The following is a 26,128-nucleotide window of genomic DNA, read 5'->3' on the forward strand; positions in this document are numbered from 1 at the left end:
CCCCAATCTGTCTCCCCGCAGGCCGCAACCGTCCGCCAGTAGAAGCCCCCAACCTCAACCTCAAGTTTGAGCCAAAAATAAATAAATAAATAAATAAATAAAGGCCAACGGAGGAAAGGTCAGAAAACTGGAGCCGATACCGAAGAGGAAAGAAAAGACGTGAGAGCGAGCGACGAGAGAGAGAGAGAGAGAGAGAGAGAGAGAGAGAGAGAGCGGCGATGGTGTCGGACTCCGAGCTCGTGGAGCGGCTCCGGGAGTTCCTCCGGGCCTCCGACCTCTCCACCACGACCACCGCCATCGTGCGCCGGAAGCTTGAGGAGGACTTCGGCGTGGATCTCTCCGACAAGAAGGCCTTCATCCGGGAGCAGGTCGATCTCTTCCTCCACAGCGAGCTCAACGACAACAAGGAGGGCGAGGAGGAGGACGGCTCTGGCGGGGAGGAAGGAGACCGGCATGGGGAGGAAGGCAGCGGGGAGGAGGGGGACCAGGAGGAGGAGGAAGACGACGACGGCGACGTAGACGAGAACGAGGAGGACGAGGGGACGAGCAATGGGGTTGGGAGCAGCAGGAAGAGGCGGTGAGATTTTACTGCTGCTACTTTTTCCAGATTTCCTCTCTCTCTCGGTCTCTATTTTTGGTATGTTCTTCTGGCCGCATTTGGAATGTCCGGGCTAATTAGGGTTTTATTGTTCCTGATCTCGTTATGTACGGAGTTTAGATTATCGGTTGTTTATGATATCTTTAATTAGGTTTTTGCTTAATAGCTCAATGTTTACCCTAAAAATGTTTTTTTTTTTTACTTCTATCTGCCGAGAGATAGAATGATGGGAAAGTTGGGTGCTTGAAGGGTTTTTTTTTTTTTCCTGTGCTGGGAATGAAGTCAATCTGCGTGGTGGTCTTCGTTGAAATCTTTTATTAATCATGGTCGTGGAGAAGCCAGACTGGCAATGTTCGGCGCTTTCAGTGGACATTCCTCTTCTTCAATTTGATCCTTTTTTTATTTTTTTAAATTAAAAGTCAGCGTGGCTTCTGAAATCATCTTTCATACTAGTATTTCAGATACTTGGACATGTTCTTTATCTCTAGGGCTTGTTATTAGATTTGAGAATGAGAAATCTTTTAAGGTTTCTTCTCATGTTGAAGTTGGGGTCATGAATCTTAAGGAATGCCTTCAGTCATTGCTTGAAGTAAATTGAAGGAATGGCATGATATTAAAGTCTTAAATATGTGCAATCTTGGAATGTCTAGATCCCATTCATTTTTTTTGTTACGTTGTAAACATCCGAAGAGAGCCTCAACAATTTCAGTGGTTTGAAAAGAGTCAATGTATGGCAGCATGGCATGTGCATTATCATGGAGAAAACTCTGGTTCGTGCTGTCGGAGGAATGATAGGACCCTGCAGTTATGGGGATTATGGTGCTTGAGATTGATCTTTGCCACCACCTGGAATCTTTCTTGAGTTACCCTGTTTCACATGTCAGTCAATTGCATTCAATATAGGTTGGCGACATAGTATGACATGACTGTATTATTCAGATTCAGATGAATTTTAGGGTTATGAAATTAATAGTTGATGAAGTAATGGTGCCAACAGGGCAGTGATATGCAAGACAATTTTATGTGTTGAATTCTGCATTAGTATCATTCAAAGAAAATGTCCTCTTCTAGCCCTCATCTAAGACCTCCATGACTTCTCATAAGTCCCTTCCTTCTGAGCTATTTAAGCAGAGGGACATGATATGCAATTAAAGATATTTGTCGTATAGCAACTTGTGGAATTTATGTATTGATCAACTGTAGAAGGGTAAGCCTGGCCTGTTCTAGAAAAGTAACATCACTCAAAGTATTTTCCAATGGTGAATTCCTTTCTTTTGAAGCTTTATCTGTCTTTGCTAAATTGCGTCGAGATCTGCTTCTTCACACACACACATATATTTTTTTAGAGCTAATTGCTGCTTTAAATTTTTATTTTGAGTAGAGTGAGCGAGTGAGCATGCTTTTGATTTTTTATCTACTTGTTGTTGGATATTTCATGCAATTACATGTTTGTTATGCAAGTCTAGCGAGGGGAATCAATTCTTATTGCTGATAATAGATGTCAAGAAGGTTGCACTAGGAGATCAAGTATAGGTAAAACATCTAGTTTTCCTTCTAGACAGAATTGTTAATTTTTTCTGAATTGAATTATAAATTCAAGAAATACCAACATACAAGCACATGATATACACATTGAAGCAAATCATAAAATTGATTTAAGATTAATTCATTTATAGAGAAAAACTCTAGGGGAGAAACTTAGATACAAAAGAAAAACTAGTGAAAAAAGTTAAAGAAAATATTTTTTGTAAGAAAGCAAAAAAAATGAATGAAGGATAAATTACTTATAAACTACTATGTCTTTTCTCGACAAGGTTCAAGTGAACCTAAACCTTTCAATTGTTCATATCCAATTGATGGTGCATTGATATAGCTCTATCTCGTATCATGTTTTTGCACATCCTCTACACTCTATAAGTGACATCCATGGAACATCAGGGTATCTTTCAATGTTTCAAATCATGTTTTTGTCCATCCTCTCTACCTAAAGATGCAATTGGGCAAGGCTTGGGCCTGGCCACTGATTTTGAAAATTTTAAATAGCATAAACCCAAAGACTCAAGCCAAATAATGTAAAATTTGACCCATAGGCTGGACATTTGCACTCCTAACCTATTGTATTACCCATTTCATGAGTAAGTGGTCACGAGCTTTCAGACGTAGAAATAATTTCTCTTACCCTCTTCTTACCCTTTTCCTATTGAGAAAAAGAAAGATATTTAGAGTTGGTTGGAAAAAGAAGGGATAGAGTCGACTGACAGAAAGAGGCAGAATCAAAAGGTTCGGGACAGAATGGGGCCATGGGGGAGATATGACTTAGATTAGCGGGGGAATAGGCTAAATCTAATATACGCTAGATAATATTAGATTTCTATTTGCATAAAAATATATTGGTTGCTACTTTTTTTTTAATTAAGGAGGTGTTCATGATTCCATAACAGAAAAAAATGATCTGATTGGAAGAGGATTAGAAAGTCATGGGATAAAAAGAGAGGTAGGTTGGAAGAAGCATGGTGAAGTCAAGGGTGTTTTGAGAACAAAATTTACTGACAGGCTATTCTTAAAATTTGATTCGTTAAAAACTAAGAGGATTATTTGGAGTAGAAAATTGGAAAAACAAACAGATGGAAAATGATAATCACATGGTTTGGTTAGATATCCATATTTAGTGGATACTATTTTTTCTTAATGGAGGAGGCATTCCATAGTAACAAGAAGAGAATTGATTGCAAAATTATTAGAAAGTCATGGGACAAAGAGAGAGGTCAAATGGAAAGAAAATGGTGGAGTCAAGGGCATTTTGACAACAAACACTGATTAATGAAATATTTCTAAAACTCAATCTTGTTTCTTTTTAATATCGTATAGATGAGTGAAACATTGAAGCAATATAAAGCATTTATTGTTGTGGGGCATATTTAGGGTCTGCCGAACTGGCCCGAACCGGTTTGGGCCATATCGAGCCGAACCAGTGCAAGACCGGGTTGGTTCGGCTATGGTATTCGTATCCCGTTCGGAATCACTTGGAACCGGATGGTTCGCACTGGTTTGAACCAGTTCCCCCCTCCCCCTCCCTTTTTAAGCAGTGGGAACGTCCGAGAAGAGTTCCCAAGCGTTCTCATGCCTTCACGATTTTTGAAACCCCCCTACCCAGGCAAAAAAATGCGCTGATTTCAATGATTTAAAGAGGATCTAATCGAAAACAACTTACATTTTTTCTCCACTACCTCATCTCCTTTTTTTTTAATGCCGAAAAATGTAGAGAAAGTTCCAAAATAAGAGAAGGTCATACCAACATTTTTAATTTTAGCATGATTTAATGATATATTGTAGATCTATGGATGATCTACACAATCCCACTAAAATCTTTAATTTTTAGATTATATAATTTTTTAAATTAAAAATATATTTTTCGATTAAAAATTAAAGAATAAAATTCAAAAAATCACTATAAAATTAGAGGTTTTTTTAGGGGCATGCAAGTTACTCTTCAGCTAAATTTAGTGTCCATTTATTCAAGTTTTAATGTGATTATGTACATAGTGGCCGAGGCCTAAATTTTTTAAAAATTGATATATAAGTAGTCTTTGATGCATGCTCATGGGTTTAGAAAAATATATGTAGCATCTATGGTAGGATTTTATATGGATCTAAGTTCAAATTAAAATTTTCAAATATTTGTATCTAAAATTATTTTTTAATTTAAAAATAATTAAAAATATATAATTAATACAAAAAAATAAAAAAAATAGTACTATATATTACATAATTCAAAAGTACTTTTAAAGTAGAGAACATATTTTTCTGAATTTATGATATTTAAACATATTTTAAAATTTAAAAATTATTAAAAATATATAAATAATCCAAAAGTATGAAAAATTATTATTATGTATTAGATAAGTTAGAAATATTTTTTGAAGTAGAAAATAATTTTTGTCGTAACGAAATTTATTATTTTTAAATAATTAATAAACTAATATGCTTGATAAACTCATAGAAATGGTACCATCAAAAAAAAAGATTTAGAGTGTGACATTGGTTGGGATCATGGGCAAATACTCTTAGGTCAGCACCTTTGGAGGTGCAATTGGTGCAACACAAAGTTCAAAGAGAAAAGGGTAACTAGTTTGAAGCAGCATCTGGCTGGTGATTATCCCGATGTATCTATGTTATCAGAAATGCTCACAAGAGGTCCGATAGCTGATGAAGAAATACTTTGCTAATTTCAGAGCAACGAAGGAGAGGGTTTTCAAGAAGAAGGATGAGGTGGACCGTCGAGGGGTAGAGCCATCTTTATATCACTCCAGAAATTTAGTGGCGTCATCCGTTCCAGATGATGAGAAGGCACAGATCCAGGCTATAATTCAAGTAAACTTGGATGATTAGTGGTGGCAGGATGAGGTGGTCAGGCTAGGGCTCGATTTGGGCTCTCAAATTATAAGTTGAGCTATGGTTCTGTGACTAGTAGAAAAGATCCAGAGTTCAGGAGGACCTTCTCAGTTAGAAAGGTTATCAGAGAGATGGTAGTCATACTGCATCTATGCCGAAGGCTTTTCATAGCAGCAAGAAATCCTTTAGAAAGATTTCACTAGGAGCCACCATTTATGATTTAGATCCATATGCCTTTCCTAATAAGGATTCTAAGCAGTAGAGGGTTGACACCATGCTAAAGAAGGATAAGAAGAAGAATGCAGCGAGCTATTGGATCATGGTTCCACTTCAGCCACATTCCAACAAATGCGGCAGACAACATGTACTATAGGTCAACCATTTCTTCTTTATAGGCTGACGGTTTTGCTGTAAATCTTCCAAGACTGAAAGATATCTATGGTGAGTTTTTTGGCAACAATAAGGAGTTAGAGAAGTGGATTGCCTCATACTAGAGCAAGTGGCCCACATATGAAATGATAGTGATGTGTGATGGTTGGATCGGCCCTACCAGATGGAGCATAATTAACTTCTTGACATACTGTGATACAAAAATTTTCTTTCAAAAGTCAATTAATATTTTCAATCAGGTGCACAATGCCATATGTATCCTCAGATTAATAGAGAAGGTGATTATTAGATAGGACAGAAAAATGTTGTGTAGGTCATTACTGATAATGAGCCATAATATAAGATTGCCAAGAGATCTTGATGGAGCGGCGGCTATATATTTTCTAGACTTCATGTGCTGCCCATTGTATTAATTTCATATTGATGGATATTGCGAAGATTCGTGGGGTGCAACAGACATTGTAGACAACCCACACTAGATATATTTATAACCATTCATGAGTCCTATCACTGATGAAGAGGTATGCAGGAGAAGAGATCTTGAGACCAGATGTGACAGTTTGTTGCTAACTATGTTGTATTTAATAGCCTCCTTGAGAGAAAAGCAGCCCTGTATCAGATGCTTATCAATGTCGAGTAGCAAGAAAGCAGATTTGCGAGTGTCGGCACTGAGGAGAGCAATGTGGAGGACTTGGTGACAAGGCAGATATTCTGGAAGCGAGCCGAAAAGATAGTAAAGGCTATCAAGTTATTGTACGAAGTGCTTCGGGCTGTGGATAACGAGAGGTACTCCCAGATGGGCTTCGTGTATCATATGATAGAGGGCAAAGAATCAGATCAGGGAGGTAGATTTGACGTATGCCTAGGAGTACATTAACATCATTGAGCAGTAGTGGGACTATCAGATGGGTAGAGACTTCCATCTCGCAGGTGAGCAAGAATATTAAAAATTAGTCTGCTCTTATATTTGTACAATTTTACTAAAACAATTATGAACTCTGTTTGTAGCTTACTATTTAAATTCAAGGTTCTAATACAACGTACCTGTAATCCATATGGATGATGAACTTCTGGCCGCTTTGCATAATGTGATTTACAAGATGGAGCCTGATTTAAAAGTCGTGGCCCTATATCTAGGAGAGGTAAGTTAACTTAAGTGATATGTGTAAGTTAACTTGTGTCTTCAATGATTAAAATATTTCAGTACGGTTCTTTTTTATAGACAAAAATATCTAGGGAAGGCATTGACAGCTTTGGAATCTCGACAGCTATCGTAAGTAAGAAAAGTATAAATTCAGATATATTATATTATCAACGATAGCTATTATCTGATGTTAGATGGTTACTAATATGATACTATTTTATATGTAGTTTTTTTAATATTTTTGCAGCTAAATGGTGGATTCATTTTAGTTTATCCATAAAAAATTTTAAGCGGCTAGCTATCCGAATCCTCTCTCAGATGGCCTCCTCGAGTGGCTGTGAGCGCAACTAGTCTATCTTCGTTCTTATCCACAACAAGCAGAGAAACTGTCTGACACAAAAGTGGCTCAACGACCTTGTATATGTTTACTACAATCTGAGGTTGAGGTTGAAGTGCATTCAAAAAGAAGTAACGCTAAAGTATATGGATCCAATCCACAATGCTTTTGTTGACGATCAAGATGATCCTATGATCAGAGGGCTTGTGGGCCAACAGTAGAAGCCGGAGCTTGATGAGCCAAGATTGCCTCCACAACTAGCTAATTTCGTAGCCAACGAGGCTAGAATGGATGCAGGGCAATGAACAGATCGCTACATTTTACGTATTATTCCAGCGGATCAGCCACAGCCATAGAGGTCACTGGGGAGCTAGTCATTATATGACTTCTTGTCTGAAATATCCTTATAGAGATATGACCAAGAGTTGCTTTGACGAGACCACCACGCTATCTGGTTGACTCAGTCAGGAGGGCGACATCCATCCTCCCAGCGTAGCCAGGCATAGAGAGGCACAAAGAAAAAGTAGGTATCTACTCGACGCAGCAAAAAAGAAAAAAAAAATCAGTAGTAACTCCGATGGAGAGTGTGGAGGAGAAGTCAGTTCACTCAGATTCAGAGATTAAGAAAAGCAGGATAGCCAGAAAGGGAGTGGAGAATATGAAACCACCATTTATGAGATACAGCTGTAAGGTGGTCTTTGATTCACCGATAAGTCCCATTTTTACGCGTGTTACATAGGATAGAGACCATGGTGCATGATCTGGTAGAGCTCGCGAGGATATGATTGCATATAGGAGACGGGCTCTTTGAGGTCGTTCAAGAGGATATGGTGTACTTGCAGATGATCTCGCACGTGGAGTAGGATTCATAGACGTATCAGATTTCAAGTCGTATGATGTATTCTATTATCCGTAGCTACAGGCAGCCTATGATCCATATGAATATGGTGTGTCTGACGCATCGTCTTCAATGACTACTATCCTACGTAGCTCAGAACATCTTACGAGTCGAATTTTGCTGCTGGTATATTTGAATAGGCCTCTCCATAGTTGTATTATCGGCCAGAGGATACCTTTTAGAGCCAAAGCTTCAATGAGAGATCCAAGACTGGTTATAACCCAGAGTGCGTTCTTTATGAAATGAGCGTATAGGACGACAATGCTGCTTGGTTAGAGAGGTGGGCTGATGTGCCTCCTAGTTATGCTAATGATTCGGAGATCTACAATAGACTTCGTAACTCGACGAGATTTTAGATATCAGTATATACGTTGTAATTTAAATATATGTAATTGATTGTATAATTTTATATTCTGTATCTGACTAATTAATTTTAGAATATTTTATGTTGCTTCTTCTAGCATGCAACATCAAGAGGTTTAGGATGTATCAGGATCATAGAAACATCAAAAAATATCAAATTATATTTAAAATCATTGAAAAAACTGACTACCATTTGTTCAAACTTAAAAAATATTGAAAAAAATTGGCCCGCCGATTTGAAATTGGCACGTCATTGCGTACTGTGTCGGTACAGTACCGAACATGCCACTGACTGGTACAAATCCTAGTACTGGTTCGACGGACCTTTATTGAGGCATTCTTAATTCCATAGTAACAAGGCAAAATGATTAGAAGGTCATGGGACAAAAAGAGAGGTAAATTGGAAACAAAATGGTGGAATCAAGGGTATTTTGACAATAAAGACTGAGGAATGAAATATGTCTAAAACTCAAACTTGTTTCTTTTTAATATAGTGTAGATGAGTGAAACAATGAAGCAATATAAAGCATTTATTGCTACCAGGCACATCTTTATTTCTATTAGGTGGCAATGTGTTAAGTGGAGTTAAACCTTTACTATCAAGGCATGCTGCCTTAACCCAAACCCGACCTGGCCTGCTCACTAGTCAAACAAGGCTGTTCCAAGCTTGTTGGTAGGTTAGCTAAGTCTTTCAGGACCTAAACCATCCACCAAAACCAGGGGGTGAAGAGCAAGAGCAGGAAAAAACGATAGGGAGGAGATGCAATATCACATGGTTGGATAATGGTGATGGGGTGGTAAAACGATTGTTTATTGGGTGGTGTTGGGGCTTAATGCAAGTGCTAAGGTGGTGCAAAAACAAGGTGACAAGGTAGAGTGATTGTGATGACAGTTGCAAGTCTAGATGAGATGAGAAGAGGGTGAAAGAGGAGAGGGAGTGTCACGCCCCGAACCCGAACCTAGGCCCGGGACGCGCCAGACGCCGCACACCCGCACGGCGGACCGCACGGGCGTGCAAGGCTGAATAATCAGACACTCAAGTCGCAACATCAGATCACAATATCAATACTAAAAATCTATCATTTATGATAATCAAATCAATAATTCAATTTCAAATGTCTCAAATAAAGTTGATAACATTTATTTACAAGATCAATTACTTATGACAAAATGAATCTAAATCTATCTATGTCCAGTGTCATAAGTCCTCTCCTCCCGAATCCCCCATCAATCATCTCCTGTAATTATGTCAAAAACAGGTATGAGCTACAACAGCTCAGTAGGTAACAACATGCAAAAAGTCACGATAACATGTATTAAAGCATATGCAATGTAACTACAGGTCATGTGCACAAAATAAATATGATGATCCGCAAACCAATCCGATACTCAAGTAATATATATATATACCATCTCAGTCTATCACATCACGCATAACATAATCCACAGATCAAACCGCATGACTACGGCCACATCACCCAGTGGCATGGTCACATCGAAGTGTCAACACTCTGCTCCTAATGGAGCCCTGCACCGCAGTGCTGCACCCCAGGGTGCCCAATCTCTACTCCTCAGAGCATGCTCCGCAGAGCCAAAACACCCCATAGTGCCGGAGCTAGTTCCTCATACAAGTCGACAGGGCCAACGTTTCCACCCCATTGGCGGGAATCCTAGACAATAGTCACGCGGTCTCCAAAATCACATCCACAATTTCCAACAATCAAACTTAATATAAACATAAGTTTTCAAACCAATATCTACATAATAGATTTTCAGATGATCGATTTCCAGTCAAAAACATGCTTCTAAATAATAATGATGCCAAGAATGTAAAACATATCAATATGCTGGAAATAACCATACACATATGCATAATACATGTAAATCATACTTTGAGCAAGGTTACCTACTTGGGCTCGCTTAAAAATCCCTGCCACAGATATCACGAACCCCTGATTAAACATAAATATTAATTATTTAATTAATTAAGAAACATAATTTAAACTAATTCCAATCCCCTAAACTCCTAAGTTCATAGATCCAAGAATAAGTAAACTAGATCCCAAAAATCAGAATTCTTTAGACCCAAACCAATTGTGGCCCAACACAGATTAGGCCCAAATGAACCAAACCAGATTACAGGTCCAAATCAGATCTCGGGCCCAAACCAAACCAGCCCACAAATCCAATCAGACCCAACTCATCCCAAAAATAGGTTCCTAGCCCAACCCAAACCAGATCTGATCAGACCAGATCAGATCAAATTTTGACGAACCAGATTGTACTCACATCAGGCTAACCCAAATTCCTGACTCAAATTCAGACCCTAACCAAAACCCATTCACTCAAACCCAATTCATGGAGTAGGTGGAACCGGTTCACAGTTTAAACCCGGTTCAAAGTCTGGTTCACAAGTGAGGCACGGATTTCAAAGCAAGGATAAACACCCAAAGTTCATTTGTATCAGGTTTGAGACAACAACAGGGCACGGAAAACGATGCAAGGAAAGCACCCAGCTGGAAGAAGAAGAAGAAGAAGAAGAAGAAGAAAAAGAAGGAGAAGAGGAAGAAGAAGAAGAAGAAAGGAAGAAGGGGGGGTGGCTGGTGGTTCCGGTCGGCCCTCGGCGGCCGACCGTGGCCCTCGGCGGCGGCGCTCGGCCAGCCGCCGTCGGCCATCCCACCTTCACAGGCGGCGCCGGACGGGAAGAAGAAGAGAAGGAGAAGAAGAGAGGGAGGAAAGAGAGGGACCGGGGCTGGGAAGCCCGGCCCCCGTTCGCCCACCTCCGGCTGAACCCGTTTCAGCCGGATTTGACCCCGGCCGGCCGCCGTCGGCCGGCCGAATCTCTCAAAAAGAACTTCCCCGAAACAGGGGAAGTAAACCCCATTGTTTCCCATCGTTTTCCTCCCCTTAAATTCAAAAAAAATAGGTCTATGTTGTCTTGCTCACCTCCGGTCGTCGACGAGTGTTTCCCCGGCGGCGATGGCGGCTCCGGCGACCTTCTCAAAAGAGGGAAAAAAAAAAGGAAGGGATGGGTTCTCAGAGAAAAGAGAAAGGGAGAGAGAGAGAGAGAGGGAGAGAGAGAGGGAGAGAGGGAGAGAGGGAAGAGGGGGGGGGGGGTGCGAAGATCCCGCTGGCCGTTCGGCCGGCGTGGTCTTCGTGGGGAGACCATGAAGAGAAAACTGAAGTCGGCATCCATTGCCGACTTCAGTTCTTTGGGCCCAATAACGGGCCCAAATTCAGATCCTTACACTCTAACCAACTAAAAAAAAATTTCGTCCTCGAAATTAAAACATACCTCAATCCGAGAACAAGGCAGGAAACTTCTCTCTCATCTCCTCCTCCAGCTCCCAAGTAGCTTCTCTCTCACTGTGATTGCTCCACTGGACCTTGACATATGAGATAGTGCGTCTTCTCAAGACTTGGTCCTTCCTATCCACTATACGGACAGGCTGCTCCACATATGTAAGATCGGCGCGAAGCTGCAAAGGTGCCACATCAATCACATGATTTGGATCAGCAATATACTTCCTCAGCATGGAGACATGAAATACAGAATGAACTCCCGATAGAGCAGGTGGAAGTGCCAGTCTATAAGCAACAGATCCAACTCTCTCGAGAATCTCGAAGGGTCCCACATATCTCGGACTGAGCTTGCCTCGAACTCCAAACCGCATGATCCCTTTAGAAGGGGACACTCTGAGGAACACATGATCTCCGACCTGAAATTCCAATTCCCGCCTCCTGATATCTGCATAGCTTTTCTGTCTGCTCTGAGCTGCTCGGAGTCGTTCTCTGATCAACTGAATCTTTTCCATTGTCTGCTGCACCATCTCTGGACCCAAGATCTTCCTCTCCCCCACATCATCCCAACAGATAGGCGATCTGCACTTCCTACCATATAGAGCCTCATAAGGAGCCATCTGTATGCTTGCCTGGTAGCTATTATTATAAGCAAACTCTACCAGTGACAAGTGATGATCCCAAGAGCCCCTCATATCAATAGAGCAGGCTCTCAGCATATCCTCTAGAATCTGGATGGTCCTCTCAGACTGTCCATCTGTCTGTGGATGAAAGGCTGTACTGAAGCTAAGGGTGGTCCCCAAAGCTCTGTGCAAGCTGCCCCAGAAATGTGCCACAAACCGGGAATCTCTGTCTGATACTATGGATACTGGAACTCCGTGCAGCCGTACTATCTGCTCGATATATAATTCTGCCAGCTTCTCCAGTGTCATCCCAGTCTTGATTGCCAGAAAATGAGCTGTTTTGGTCAGTCTGTCTACGATCACCCAGACTGAATCATGACCTCTAAGGGTACGAGGTAGCCCTGATACGAAATCCATAGTGATATGCTCCCATTTCCACTCTGGAATCGGCAGAGGCTGTAGCATACCTGCTGGTCTCTGATGCTCAATCTTAACTTGCTGACAAGTTAAGCATTGAGATACATGCTGGGCAATCTCCCTCTTCATGTTATTCCACCAAAACACCGCTTTCAGATCCTTGTACATCTTGGTACTGCCTGGGTGCACTGTATATCCCGTACTGTGAGCTTCATCCATGATTTCCTTCTTCAGACCAGGATTATCTGGAACACAGACTCTGTTAATAAACCTCAAAGAGCCATCTTCATGTATACGGAAATCTGACTGTGTACCAGACTCGATATCCCTCCTGATCTTCTGGAGTCGAGGGTCATCAACTTGCGTTGCCTTAATTCTATCAATAAGTGTAGGCTGGACTCGCAAGTTTGCCAATTTCATAGTAGCCTCATGTAGATACACCTCTATCTCTGCTCTCCTCAGATCTTCCAGAATATCCTTCTGAGTAGTAATCAAGGCTGCAATATTCCCTGAAGATTTCCGGCTCAGTGCATCTGCTACTACATTTGCCTTTCCAGGGTGATAGTGGATAGTCAGATCATAATCTTTTAACAACTCCAGCCACCTCCTCTGTCTCATGTTCAGCTCTTTTTGAGTAAAGAGATATTTTAGGCTTTTATGATCAGTATATACCTGACATGTCTCTCCATACAAATAGTGCCTCCATATTTTCAGAGCAAATACAACTGCTGCAAGCTCGAGATCATGTGTGGGATAGTTTTCTTCATAAGGCTTGAGCTGTCTAGAGGCGTAGGCAATAACTTTTCCATTCTGCATCAGCACACAGCCCAAACCCTTCTTGGAGGCATCACTGTAAATAGTATAATCAACACCCGTGACTGGCAGAGTCAAAATAGGTGCTGACACTAGCCGGCGCTTCAATTCCTCGAAGCTCTTCTCACACTGATCCGACCACTCGAATTTCACTCCTTTGCGAGTGAGTCGAGTCAAGGGCCCAGCAATACTAGAGAAGCCTTCTACAAATCTTCTGTAATAGCCGGCTAATCCAAGAAAACTGCGGATCTCTGATACATTTGTCGGTCTGCTCCAGTCAACTACAGCTTCGATCTTCTTCGGGTCAACCATAATTCCTTCTTTAGATACCACATGCCCCAAGAACATCACCTGATCCAGCCAGAACTGACATTTCTTCAGTTTCCCATACAATTGATTCTGTCTCAAAATTTCCAAAACAATTTTCAAGTGTTGCTCATGCTCAGTATGACTCTTGGAATAGATTAAGATGTCATCAATAAACACAATTACAAATTTGTCCAAGAAAGGTTTAAATACCCTGTTCATCAGATCCATAAATGCAGCTGGAGCATTTGTCAACCCGAAAGGCATCACCAGATACTCATAATGGCCATATCTGGTGCGGAAGGCAGTCTTGGCTATATCAGACTCCTTTATCCTCAACTGATGATATCCAGATCGCAGATCAATCTTTGAAAACACCTGGGCACCCTGAAGCTGATTAAATAAGTCATCAATCCGGGGCAGGAGGTACCTGTTCTTGATAGTCACTTTGTTAATTTCTCGGAAATCAATGCATAGCCTCATACTGCCGTCCTTCTTCCTCACAAATAACACTGGTGCACCCCAAGGAGAGACACTGGGTCGAATGAAACCCAGATCCAATAGCTCCTGCAACTGTTCCTTCAGTTCTTTTAGTTCAGCAGGGGCCATTCTGTAAGGAGGTCTAGATATGGGTGCCGTACCAGGGTTTAGATCAATGGCAAATTCCACCTCTCTAACTGGTGGTAAACCAGGAAGCTCATCAGGGAAAACATCAGGGTATTCCCTGACCACGGGTATGTCTTCAATTTTCTGTTCCGACTGCTCAGAATCCATGACGGCTGCCATATACACAGAGCACCCCTTCCTGAGAGACCGAATACCCTGTAAGGCTGCCACTATCTGAGGGGAGACACACCCTCCATCACCCACAAAATAAAACTCTTCAATGTCAGGGATTCGGAAAGTCACCCGCTTCGAGAAGCAGTCAATGGTAGCGTGATATATAGCTAACCAATCCATACCCAGAATTAAATCAAATTCATGTAAGTCCATGACAATAAGGTCAGCTTTCAAGTCTCTACCCTCTACAATTACTGGGCAAGACTTGCATATCAGTGAGGTGATCATCTTACCCCCAGCTGGGGTACTAACACATAATTCCCTCTCCAAGGGTGAGCAAAATATATCATGCTTATGCACATATGTAGATGAAATAAAAGAGTGTGTGGCCCCTGAGTCGAATAGTGCATATGCATAAGTAGAATGTACTAATAAGGTACCTGTCACTGCCGTGTTGGATGCCTGAGCATCCTGCTGTGTCAGTGCATATACCCGTCCCTGGGTGCGAGACCCTCCTCCTGTCTGCTGTCTGGGAGCGGCTGGCTGAGAAATCTGTGCTGGATCAGGGGGAATCTGTCGCTGAGGAGCCCTAGCGCTCGGTGGCCTCTGCACAGATCCGGCCCGGGGACAACTAGAAATCCTGTGGCCCGGCTGACCACACCCATAACAGACAATAGTCCTAGACTGGGTCTGAGGACACTGAGCCATCTTGTGGCCCTGTTGGCCACATCTGTAACATGCTCCAACCCTGGGCCGTCTCCGGGGACAATCAATGGCCTTGTGTCCAATCTGACTGCAAAAATAACAGGCTCCTGATATCACCCGGTGCTCTGGTGCAGTCCTCCCAGGTGGAGCTCGCTGTCCTGCTCCGTGACGGATCTGCACGGGTCGGCGTACATGCCGCTCACTATCCGAATCAGAATCTCTGGCCCTCTTCAGCCTCCCTTTATGTGCTTCCTGCGTCTCTTTCCAGATAATCTCCATATTCTTCGCTCTGTCTACAAGATCATCATAGTCGGTCCAATGGACAGCAGCCAAGCCTCGACGCAGGTGGGGTCTCAATCCCTCCTCAAATCTACTCATCCTAGCTACAGGGTCCTGGACGAGGGAGGGTGCAAAACGAGACAGTCTATCGAACTCTGCCTCGTAATCCTCAACTGACATACTCCCCTGAGAGAGACTCAGGAACTCTCTCTCCAACTCTCTGACACGGCTGGACGGAAAATATTTGGATTAAAAAGCCGTCCGAAATCCAGCCCAAGTCACAGTCCCGATATCCTGTATCATGGTCCGCTCCACTGACTCCCACCAGTGGTGTGCCCGGTCCTGGAGCATATAAGTAGCATATCTGACTCTCTCCTCCTCGGTGCATCCCATGGCCCTGAAGGCCTTCTCCATCTCGTCAAGCCAGTGTTCGGCCTCCTGAGGATCTGTGGTTCCCTTGAAGGCCGGAGGAGCCAACTTCCGGAATTCTGCAATGCTCCTCCCCTGATCCGACGAGCTAGCAGAGGGATGCTGTGGCTGTGGGTCCCTCTGCTGTCTGACCAGCCCAATCACCTCCCTGACCAGTTCCAATACTGGGGTCGATCCTCCCGCCTGATCCTGTTCTGGTCGGTCTAAAACTGTCGGAGCAATCTCCTCTTCCTGAACTCGCTCAGCTGGGCGAGGAGTCGCCGGATCATCTCCCATCGTCTCAATCAGACGACGAGGTGGTACACGAGCACGGCGGGGCGGCATCCTGATACAGACATAATACCACAAGTTAGGGTTAAGTCAAAAATCATCCTATGAGTTTACTACCCCACTCTCATTTCCTCACATGTGTCCCTATGCTCCTAGGGTTTTCATTAGTTATTGTTCTTTTGTTCTGATGTCCCTAGTGATCGTTAACCTATGCTCTGATACCACTAAATCTGTCACGCCCCGAACCCGAACCTAGGCCCGGGACGCGCCAGATGCCGCACACCCGCACGGCGGACCGCACGGGCGTGCAAGGCTGAATAATCAGACACTCAAGTCGCAACATCAAATCACAATATCAATACTAAAAATCTATCATTTATGATAATCAAATCAATAATTCAATTTCAAATGTCTCAAATAAAGTTGATAACATTTATTTACAAGATCAATTACTTATGACAAAATGAATCTAAATCTATCTATGTCCAGTGTCATAAGTCCTCTCCTCCCGAATCCCCCATCAATCATCTCCTGCAATTATGTCAAAAACAGGTATGAGCTACAACAGCTCAGTAGGTAACAACATGCAAAAAGTCACGATAACATGTATTAAAGCATATGCAATGTAACTACAGGTCATGTGCACAAAATAAATATGATGATCCGCAAACCAATCCGATACTCAAGTAATATATATATATACCATCTCAGTCTATCACATCACGCATAACATAATCCACAGATCAAACCGCATGACTACGGCCACATCACCCAGTGGCATGGTCACACCGAAGTGTCAACACTCTGCTCCTAATGGAGCCCTGCACCGCAGTGCTGCACCCCAGGGTGCCCAATCTCTACTCCTCAGAGCATGCTCCGCAGAGCCAAAACACCCCATAGTGCCGGAACTAGTTCCTCATACAAGTCGACAGGGCCAACGTTTCCACCCCATTGGCGGGAATCCTAGACAATAGTCACGCGGTCTCCAAAATCACATCCACAATTTCCAACAATCAAACTTAATATAAACATAAGTTTTCAAACCAATATCTACATAATAGATTTTCAGATGATCGATTTCCAGTCAAAAACATGCTTCTAAATAATAATGATGCCAAGAATGTAAAACATATCAATATGCTGGAAATAACCATACACATATGCATAATACATTTAAATCATACTTTGAGCAAGGTTACCTACTTGGGCTCGCTTAAAAATCCCTGCCACAGATATCACGAACCCCTGATTAAACATAAATATTAATTATTTAATTAATTAAGAAACATAATTTAAACTAATTCCAATCCCCTAAACTCCTAAGTTCATAGATCCAAGAATAAGTAAACTAGATCCCAAAAATCAGAATTCTTTAGACCCAAACCAATTGTGGCCCAACACAGATTAGGCCCAAATGAACCAAACCAGATTACAGGTCCAAATCAGATCTCGGGCCCAAACCAAACCAGCCCACAAATCCAATCAGACCCAACTCAGCCCAAAAATAGGTCCCTAGCCCAACCCAAACCAGATCTGATCAGACCAGATCAGATCAAATTTTGACGAACCAGATTGTACTCACATTAGGCTAACCCAAACTCCTGACTCAAATTCAGACCCTAACCAAAACCCATTCACTCAAACCCAATTCATGGAGTAGGTGGAACCGGTTCACAGTTTAAACTCGGTTCAAAGTCTGGTTCACAAGTGAGGCACGGATTTCAAAGCAAGGATAAACACCCAAAGTTCATTTGTATCAGGTTTGAGACAACAACAGGGCACGGAAAACGATGCAAGGAAAGCACCCAGCCGGAAGAAGAAGAAGAAGAAGAAAAAGAAGGAGAAGAGGAAGAAGAAGGAGAAGAAGAAGAAGAGAGGAAGAAGGGGGGGGGGGTGGCTGGTGGTTCCGGTCGGCCCTCGGCGGCCGACCGTGGCCCTCGGCGGCGGCGCTCGGCCAGCCGCCGTCGGCCATCCCACCTTCACAGGCGGCGCCGGACGGGAAGAAGAAGAGAAGAAGGAGAAGAAGAGAGGGAGGAAAGAGAGGGACCGGGGCTGGGAAGCCCGGCCCCTGTTCGCCCACCTCCGGCTGAACCCGTTTCAGCCGGATTTGACCCCGGCCGGCCGCCGTCGGCCGGCCGAATCTCTCAAAAAGAACTTCCCCGAAACAGGGGAAGTAAACCCCATTGTTTCCCATCGTTTCCCTCCCCTTAAATCCAAAAAAAATAGGTCTATGTTGTCTTGCTCACCTCCGGTCGTCGACGAGTGTTTCCCCGGCGGCGATGGCGGCTCCGGCGACCTTCTCAAAAGAGGGAAAAAAAAAAAAAGGAAGGGATGGGTTCTCAGAGAAAAGAGAAAGGGAGAGAGAGAGAGAGAGAGAGAGAGAGAGAGAGGGAGAGAGGGAGAGAGAGAGGGAGAGAGGGAGAGAGGGAAGAGGGGGGGGGGTGGTGCGAAGATCCCGCTGGCCGTTCGGCCGGCGTGGTCTTCGTGGGGAGACCATGAAGAGAAAACTGAAGTCGGCATCCATTGCCGACTTCAGTTCTTTGGGCCCAATAACGGGCCCAAATTCAGATCCTTACAGGGAGGACGAGGAAAGGAGATGTGGGGGCGAGGATGGCTAGAGTGCCTTGATGGTGGGTTGTGAAAGTTTCTGATTGCTGTGCTAATGAAGCTAGCGATGGCTGTGGGCCACTCTAATAGTGAGGGCAAGGTGGCTGTCGCACACCACAATAGCAATAGAGAAGCGGTTGTTAGGTGCCTCAATGGCAAGCAGAGGAGAGGAGATGATGGGAGGAGATGAGGAGAAGTTGGATGAGGAATCAGGTTTTACGTATTAGCCTGATTAGGGTCTACTCCTTTTCTTTGTTTGTTTAAGAAATGAAAGATCTGAACCATTGAATTTATATGATTATATGTAATATAATTATATGTTTTAGTTGAAGATCAAAATGCTTATTGGAATAATTTTAGGCCAGGCTGGGTATTCCCTGACCTGACTGGTTATAGCACATTAACTTATTTAAATCCAGACAAACTTACTGGTAAGTCGAGCAATGTTGATCTGTTCTCCAAAAAAGCAATCTTGACTTGTATCTGACCCAGGGAACGAATTAGTCATCCGAGGCAGGCTGATCTCTGTTTTGTTGTAGCCTGTTTAACAAGGTTTGTGTCAAAATTGCCAGCCAACATAATTTCCATCAATACCTCTATCTAATTGTTCATCATTTTTAGGGTACATTAACATCCGAGGAAAAAATGAAAAGTACACTTAATCCAAGATAGAACTGTGCAGAACTAAGAATCCTTAAAGGCTGAAAAAGAACACCAAGCTTCTCACTTTTGTTGATGAATAAAACTAGCTGACATGGTAATCATACTTCAAATATAACCTTGTAATATATACTTGATTGATTATTGGACTACATGCATTTCCTTTAGGAAGATGGAAAAAACTTCCTGGCTCAGTTTCAGAAAATGACATTTCTAAGATGTTTCTCCTTTTGCATTCATTGCTGTCTCTTTTTTTTTTTTGGTGGGGTGGGGGGGATGAGGGAAGTTGAGGTTCTACCTTTTCATTTTCCCTGCTATTTATGTGGTAAATAGAGCACTACTATGACTTCCTAGTTGGTTCACACTTTGAGAACTAATGAAATGAGATTTTGTACAAGCTGGCATAATATCTTTTCAACTTGCCTCGTGATATTCGTGCTTGCTAAAGTCCAACAAGTCACCTTCTGCAAGTGGAGTTAGCTTACTGATTTTTCTTCCCTAGTTGATGTAACTTGTTTTACTTTAGAGTATGCAAGGCATCCTAGTTATCAGAAGACTTCTGGACTTCAAACATTCTGCAACTTTGCTGATTGCATATGGATGAGACTTTTTTTTTTCTGTTTGGTTACATCGTGTTAGTTATATGGAGGTTGCAACTGTATAAGTCTAATTAATGCTTCAATTGTATGCGTGCTAAAGCTCAGTTGAATTGAGAATTTGATGTTCCTAATTAATATTAAAATCCCTGACACATTCTATTGCATCTGTATAGTTTTCTGGGCCTTCCACTTTTTATTCGCTTATTTTTTTCATGTACAAACTGCTGCTGTAAGTTCCTTACATGTATCTTCTGTATTACATTATATTAGATTTAACAAGCTCAATAAGGTGGTCAAGAGAAGGGGTGGTGGATTTACCAAGCTATGCAGTCTTTCTCCAGCACTGCAACAATTTGTTGGTGAATCTGAGTTAGCCAGAACTGAGGTAATGCTCATAAAATATATGGTCTTTTTAAATATATACCATTTTATCAGTTCAATTAAAAAATTAACGAACTTTCAGGACTTTAATCTTCTATATACTTGTTTTCCACAAATGGTTTCAGGTTGTGAAGAAACTGTGGGCTTATATTCGCGAGAACAGTTTGCAAGACCCAAACAATAGGAAAAAGATAATATGCGATGAAAGACTGCAAAACCTCTTTAACGTTAACACCATTGACATGTTTCAAATGAACAAAGCTTTGTCAAAGCATATTTGGCCTTTGACTTCTGAAGATGGTAATTCTGAATCTGAACTGACTTTGCTTTTCTGCATAGCTAATGGTTTGAGTCTCTAATTTACTTGTATTATAATTTTTTTAAAAAAATATGTTTGTGGGTGCATGTACATCCCAATGCAAAAACATCTGCTGCTGAGGCTTAGTGTCTCAAGGATAATCTATGAAGTTTATGCCTCAGGGCTTGAGGCTTTCTTGTTGCCTCATCAAGAGATAAAATGCCTCACCTGCGCATCCACCTCTCATTACATTGATTTACCTTTGATATATTGCTTTTTTTTTTTCTGGCACAGACCTTTGATACATTGCTTGATTTATTTTTTTTTAATACTATTTCCAATGGTTTAGCAGGCCCAGTGACTACAGTGAAGTCAAAACCGAAGGACAAACAACATAAAAAGGAAAGAGAAGGTTGGATGTTAGTGTTCTCATGTTTTATTAGTGTCGCCCACAAAATGTAGCAGCATATCACATATTGTACTTATCAAATTCTGATGACTTTCTTTGGACAGGAAAGCGGCAAAAAGGAGGGTCTTCTGGTCTTCTTGTACCCCTTCCACTTTCGGATGATCTGGTGAAGTTTATTGGTACTGGTGAGAATACATTATCTCGCTCTGATGTTGTGAAAAGGATGTGGGAGTACATAAAACAAAATAATCTGCAGGTATTTTGTTGTACTGCTTCATATATTGTATAATTGCTGGTTAGATAAATAATTGCATGAGAAATACAATGGTCTTCTCTGTTATATTCTCTTTGCATCATTGCTTATCTGATGGAATAAATAGCCTTCATAAGAGTGAAAGTGAGATCCATTTGCGCCCGGAGGCTTAGGGTTTAGATGTGGACTTTCCTCTGCATCATAGACCAACCTAAGTGATGAATTACATAGAGGAATAATGTGACAGTTCAAAACCATGGTTCTTAGGAAAACTACCTGAACCCAATATATATGCATCCAGAATATCCATAAAAATCTTCAAATCAAGGTTGTAAATACCACTAGCAAACCTCATACTGTTTTTCCATCAAAATGGTATGGTATCGGCTGTACGTGCCAAAACTGACCTCTTTCAAAAAATTAAAAAATCAACAGCACCAATATGGTGCCACCAGGATGCACTTATATGGATTTTAGACTGGTATGGTTGACATGCACTGGTACGACTCTTTCATCATCTTGGCTTCTATACCGCTGCCGTTCTCGTGCTGGTTTACTGGTTATGCCATCCCTTTTTGGTGGCTTTTAAACCATGCTTCAGATTATATATCCATATATGGTATCACATATCTAGGATGCTTGATATCTTGCTAATTTCAATTTGGAATTGGGTACAATCAAATTGTATCTGGATAATTCATCTACTTTGTATGTTTTCACCATATAGCTAGTGATGTCGCGTTACCCAACTGCTACCATAAGCTAGAGTGGGAGGTTGGCCCACTTTGCAATAGGGCCAAAGTTTCATGTTGGCTGAGGTCTTAGGTTGTGCTGATATTGGGCCCTCACCGATGTGATATATTGGATCATCTTGGCCCCTATTATCTCGGTTGATACAAAAGGACAAATCCCAGTATATCATCCAATATGATATGAATATATTGGCCGATATTTTCCAGTCACCTTTTTACTTAAATATTGTTTTGATTAATTTCCAAAATTAATGACTTAATACTTTCTCTGTTTCCATACTTACCATATCAGCCAAGATTTTAATATCTTGGTCCTAAATTATCACGGGAGATCATAGAGGATCTCGGGTCTTTCCAAATTTCCGTACCTTCCATCCTGGTCAAGATAAACCGAGATCTCAGATCATGTAATCTCAGTCATTTTTTACCAAGATGACTGAGATCTCGGTTTTTAAAAAACTTCGGATGGGGCTGCTAACCCATATGTCAACTCAACAAGATAGCTTTGGTTCACTTCTTCCAAGAAAGAAGGGCCACTTGCCACATATATGCCCCGTTCATCTGTTGCTGACATTCCCACTTTTTTGTACTCTTTACTTTCTTTGGATTTGGCTGGATGTACTCAAGTTAGAGCTATATGAATTGCCGTTTTCACCGGAAAAAAAAAAGCCTAGAGTCATTCGCACGAATCCTTGTTACAAAATGATTGGACATTTGAGCCCTGCACACAAGGTCCTTGTGCTTCTTACTGGTACATGTAGTATGGAGGCTCAGACATGCAGCACCTGCATACAATCTGCAGAACTTGTATGTCTTTCATGCTCGTATGTTCAACAGCTCTAATGGCGAAACCAAGACATAAATAGCCACACTTGCAGATGCATGAATGCTTTTTGCATTCACCTACATGTGCAGTTGTGCACGGTCAGCATTTAGAATTGATTCACCAGAAACTTGGTCAGTAGCCAATTTTTGACAACTAGGTCCAAATGGAAATGAGTCAAGCTCGTGCCATCTCAAATTGCATAGTACCCAATGCTCCACTTTGGTTTTATTCTAGCTGGCCCAGGTCCAGCTCCATTTTATGTCATGGTGGATCCTATGTTTCATCATGGCAAATTTCGTAACCTCCAAATAGGAGTGTTGTTGATAGGACAATGTGTGAAATGCAGTGTACTCTAAAGGCACCTATCTTGTCCGTTGCCCACAACTCGCTTAAACATGCATGCACAAAAGGTGCCAAACTAAGGATGAGTTTTGAACTCAAGTCATGCCTCTGGAAGACAAGGGTCTTGCTTATGCGTCATGATATGCGAGTCAATCAGGAACTAAACTAATTAGTTGTACTCTTTTCTTGAAATAAAGGCTAAATTTCAATATGATCTGTCAGCTTGTTGGAAAATATTTGGGATGTGTGATGGAGATCACTATTATACTTATTTTGCATGGTCACTTCACCAAACTTTAATATCAAATATCGAGGAGGCATTACTACCTTGTTACATGGTGATAAACATTGAGGGAGATAATCGTAAAGAGAATCAGTTATCTGATTTATATAATTTACTAATATCCTTGTAGAGGCATCGAATATGCAATATTACTAACTTTGCCTGCAAAAGATTTGAATAACATCCTCATTTGTTACTTTATCCAAATTTATGCTGTAGTATCTGTGGAAAAAAGGATATCAGGGATGAGGATGCTATTATAATGATGAGGCATGTACTAACTAAAGAAGTTTTTGTTGGATCATTATTTCGATAAAGTAGAGGGAATCTTGTTTTAATCACAGTAATTTATTTCAAGGGAAGTGGATGTGGTGTTAGATGGCCTAAACTAATGTGTATAATGGGAAGGGCTATTTAGAAATGACTGGTTGGCAGCTGGGAACAAGAAAAAATACAGCATATATCTGCAGTAGTCGATTTCTCTTGTAGTTTGAGCACCTTTTTTTTTATTTTTTTTGTTGCTGTTGCTATGTGAAAAATGAATTGCATTCTTAATGTTTGTTTTGTTATTGATGCTTTTCCACCATTCTTGTCAAAAAGGTTGATTTATTCTTTTAACAGAAATGGGGTGCTCTGAAATCTGATATTTCTCTAGCCAATTTAGAACATAGATAGAATGTACCATTATAGTAGTGGTTATTAAGAGTCTGAAGGATCCCTTTATTTGGTAAGATATTGTGAAGTAGTTAGTCTGGTGGAGTAGCCTCCAAAATTGATCTTAGGCGAGATCCTCCATGACTGCTGATACCTGCAGCTGATTGGGTTAATTTAGTGACTAGAAAAGCCTAGAGTACCACAGCATTGAGTTATCACAAAATTTTGGATGTCCATAAAGACTTTGAAAATAATTGTGGGGAACCGGATGAATCGCCATGAACATGCAAGGCTAAAAGGCCACAGTGACTTCAACTCTGCAAATCACTTGCATGACTCCCATAATTCCATGGTGACCGGCAGAAAGACTAGTGACTTTGCAATCTGGTGGGACTGCAAGTTTTGTATACAAGTCCCTTTCTGGTAACTAGGTTATGTTTTCATTGTGATTTCTCCCTAACCATGCTGAACCATGTAAATTTTGGAAGTTTTTTTGTTTTAGATACATGTAGGGCTGCAATTGAGGTGTGGGTGGATTGGGATTGTCACACCCAAAATCCAATGCATATTTGAATGTGGTCAAAACATTGGACTATGCCTAATCCATTTCCATTCTGGTTGGATTGAATTGGGTCAAACTGCAATCCAGACACAAACCATAATTAGCATGTGTAGTTGATTATCTGATTATATGATAAACACATTATGCAATAAAATAAAGATAATAATAAGTAGCACATATACTTTGTGAACAGCCTTATTCGATGTAAGATCTGATTGATAACCACATATATTATAATGAACAGTAACAATTAACTACATTAATCTTATCACTGAAGGAAAATTAATTTCTTATATTCAAGGGGTGGTCTGAATGTAAAGTATATTAGTTTTGGATTGGTTCAGGTTGATCCAGGTCTGGATTGGGAACTTAGTGATTCAAATCTATTATTTACTTAAAATGGGTTATAATTTTCAGTCCAAGCCTAATCCCGATAATTTAGGTTCGATTTAAACTTGGATTAATTTCAGGCAGGTTCCAGATTGGAAGCTGGTCAATCCAATTCATTTGCAACCATTAGACAGAGAGTTTTCAACAATTTAATTTTAAATTAGAAGAGCTGACTGCTCTTAAACAATATTTGCATCATTAAGTAACCTAGGAGATGTATTGGCAGAGTAATTTGCTAATGAACCTGTGCCTGTTGATGAAAAAGTTGTCGACGAAATTAAAGTTTGGCAACCATGTCATTTGGAGTGTCAAGTTAATATTTTTGAAGTTTGCAAGCCCTTTGATGCCAACTGAAAAATAAAGAAATTAATAAAGGAAAACACCTACAAATGAACGCTTGGTGTCAATTTACATGTTGGACGAGTTTTTCCATTGCCTGGCAAAAATTATGCGACGTAAAGTTTCATATATTGAGTTTTCAATTATAAGTGCATTTATTGTTTGCACGGAACATTTTGTCAACTACGTGCACTATTTGCTAGTGTTCCATGTCTTCTCATGTGGTATTTGCAAATTATGATCATTATTGTACTTCTCCTTGATAGTCCAGGTAAATCTTCTTGATTCAATGCTTTTTTTTCTTTTCAAATTAATGTTTTCCGTCATCTTTGGAAGGATCCGGCTGATAAGAGGAATGTTATATGTGACGAGAAGCTAAAGGAACTGTTCAAGGTTGATTCTTTCAGAGGCTTCACAGTTTCCAAGTTGCTGACAGCTCATTTCATCAAAACAAAATAGTGAGATGCCCCTTTTGGTATGTCTGTTGAACCCAAGGAAGTGGGCAATTTTGTTTGCAGTGTAGTTTAGTTTAGTTTTTTTTATTTATATATGACATGTTTTGGACTATTCTGGAGAATGGCAAAGAATGGAAGTGAATTCATTTATTCATCTCTTTATCTGATAGAATATGTATAGGGAAGTATTGTCATCCTGACCTGTGGTATCAAATTATTGCACTAAATTTCCTTTCCATCTCAGATAAAGAGATTCTAGCTTCTTGTGTTTCAA

General features: G+C 41.1%; 2 protein-coding genes across 5 annotated transcripts; one reads left to right on the plus strand and one right to left on the minus strand.

Annotated features, from left to right (window-relative positions):
- Positions 1 to 26,128, plus strand: LOC103709148 (upstream activation factor subunit spp27). 4 transcript variants are annotated; one of them, XM_008794371.4, is made up of 6 exons: positions 1 to 577; positions 20,181 to 20,295; positions 20,417 to 20,591; positions 20,939 to 21,001; positions 21,103 to 21,183; positions 25,736 to 26,128. In XM_008794371.4, exons 1-6 carry the CDS (start codon positions 219 to 221, stop codon positions 25,744 to 25,746), a joined length of 804 nt encoding a protein of 267 aa, XP_008792593.2. In that variant the 5' UTR covers positions 1 to 218; the 3' UTR covers positions 25,747 to 26,128. The 4 variants fall into 4 exon arrangements, with proteins under 4 accessions (XP_008792593.2, XP_008792594.2, XP_008792590.2 ...); XM_008794372.4 differs by having other exon boundaries at positions 5 to 577; positions 20,942 to 21,001; XM_008794368.4 differs by having other exon boundaries at positions 7 to 577; positions 21,103 to 21,254.
- Positions 9,301 to 15,588, minus strand: LOC120104044. Its single transcript, XM_039114353.1, has 2 exons — positions 14,802 to 15,588; positions 9,301 to 9,360 (listed from the first exon to the last, which is right to left on the minus strand). Exons 1-2 carry the CDS (start codon positions 15,523 to 15,525, stop codon positions 9,350 to 9,352), a joined length of 735 nt encoding a protein of 244 aa, XP_038970281.1. The 5' UTR covers positions 15,526 to 15,588; the 3' UTR covers positions 9,301 to 9,349.

This window comes from Phoenix dactylifera, chromosome 16 (genome assembly GCF_009389715.1).
Source record: "Phoenix dactylifera cultivar Barhee BC4 chromosome 16, palm_55x_up_171113_PBpolish2nd_filt_p, whole genome shotgun sequence".
Taxonomy (NCBI): Eukaryota; Viridiplantae; Streptophyta; class Magnoliopsida; order Arecales; family Arecaceae; genus Phoenix; species Phoenix dactylifera.

Bases quoted from the DNA above. Each gene is read 5' to 3' on its own strand.
- LOC103709148 (XM_008794368.4), top strand. From the start codon at position 219: ATGGTGTCGGACTCCGAGCTCGTGGAGCGGCTCCGGGAGTTCCTCCGG. The intron at 20,296-20,416 runs GTAATGCTCATA...AAATGGTTTCAG, and splicing joins CTGAGTTAGCCAGAACTGAG to GTTGTGAAGAAACTGTGGGC. The intron at 21,002-21,102 runs GTTGGATGTTAG...TTCTTTGGACAG, and splicing joins ACATAAAAAGGAAAGAGAAG to GAAAGCGGCAAAAAGGAGGG.
- LOC120104044 (XM_039114353.1), bottom strand. From the start codon at position 15,525: ATGTCAGTTGAGGATTACGAGGCAGAGTTCGATAGACTGTCTCGTTTT.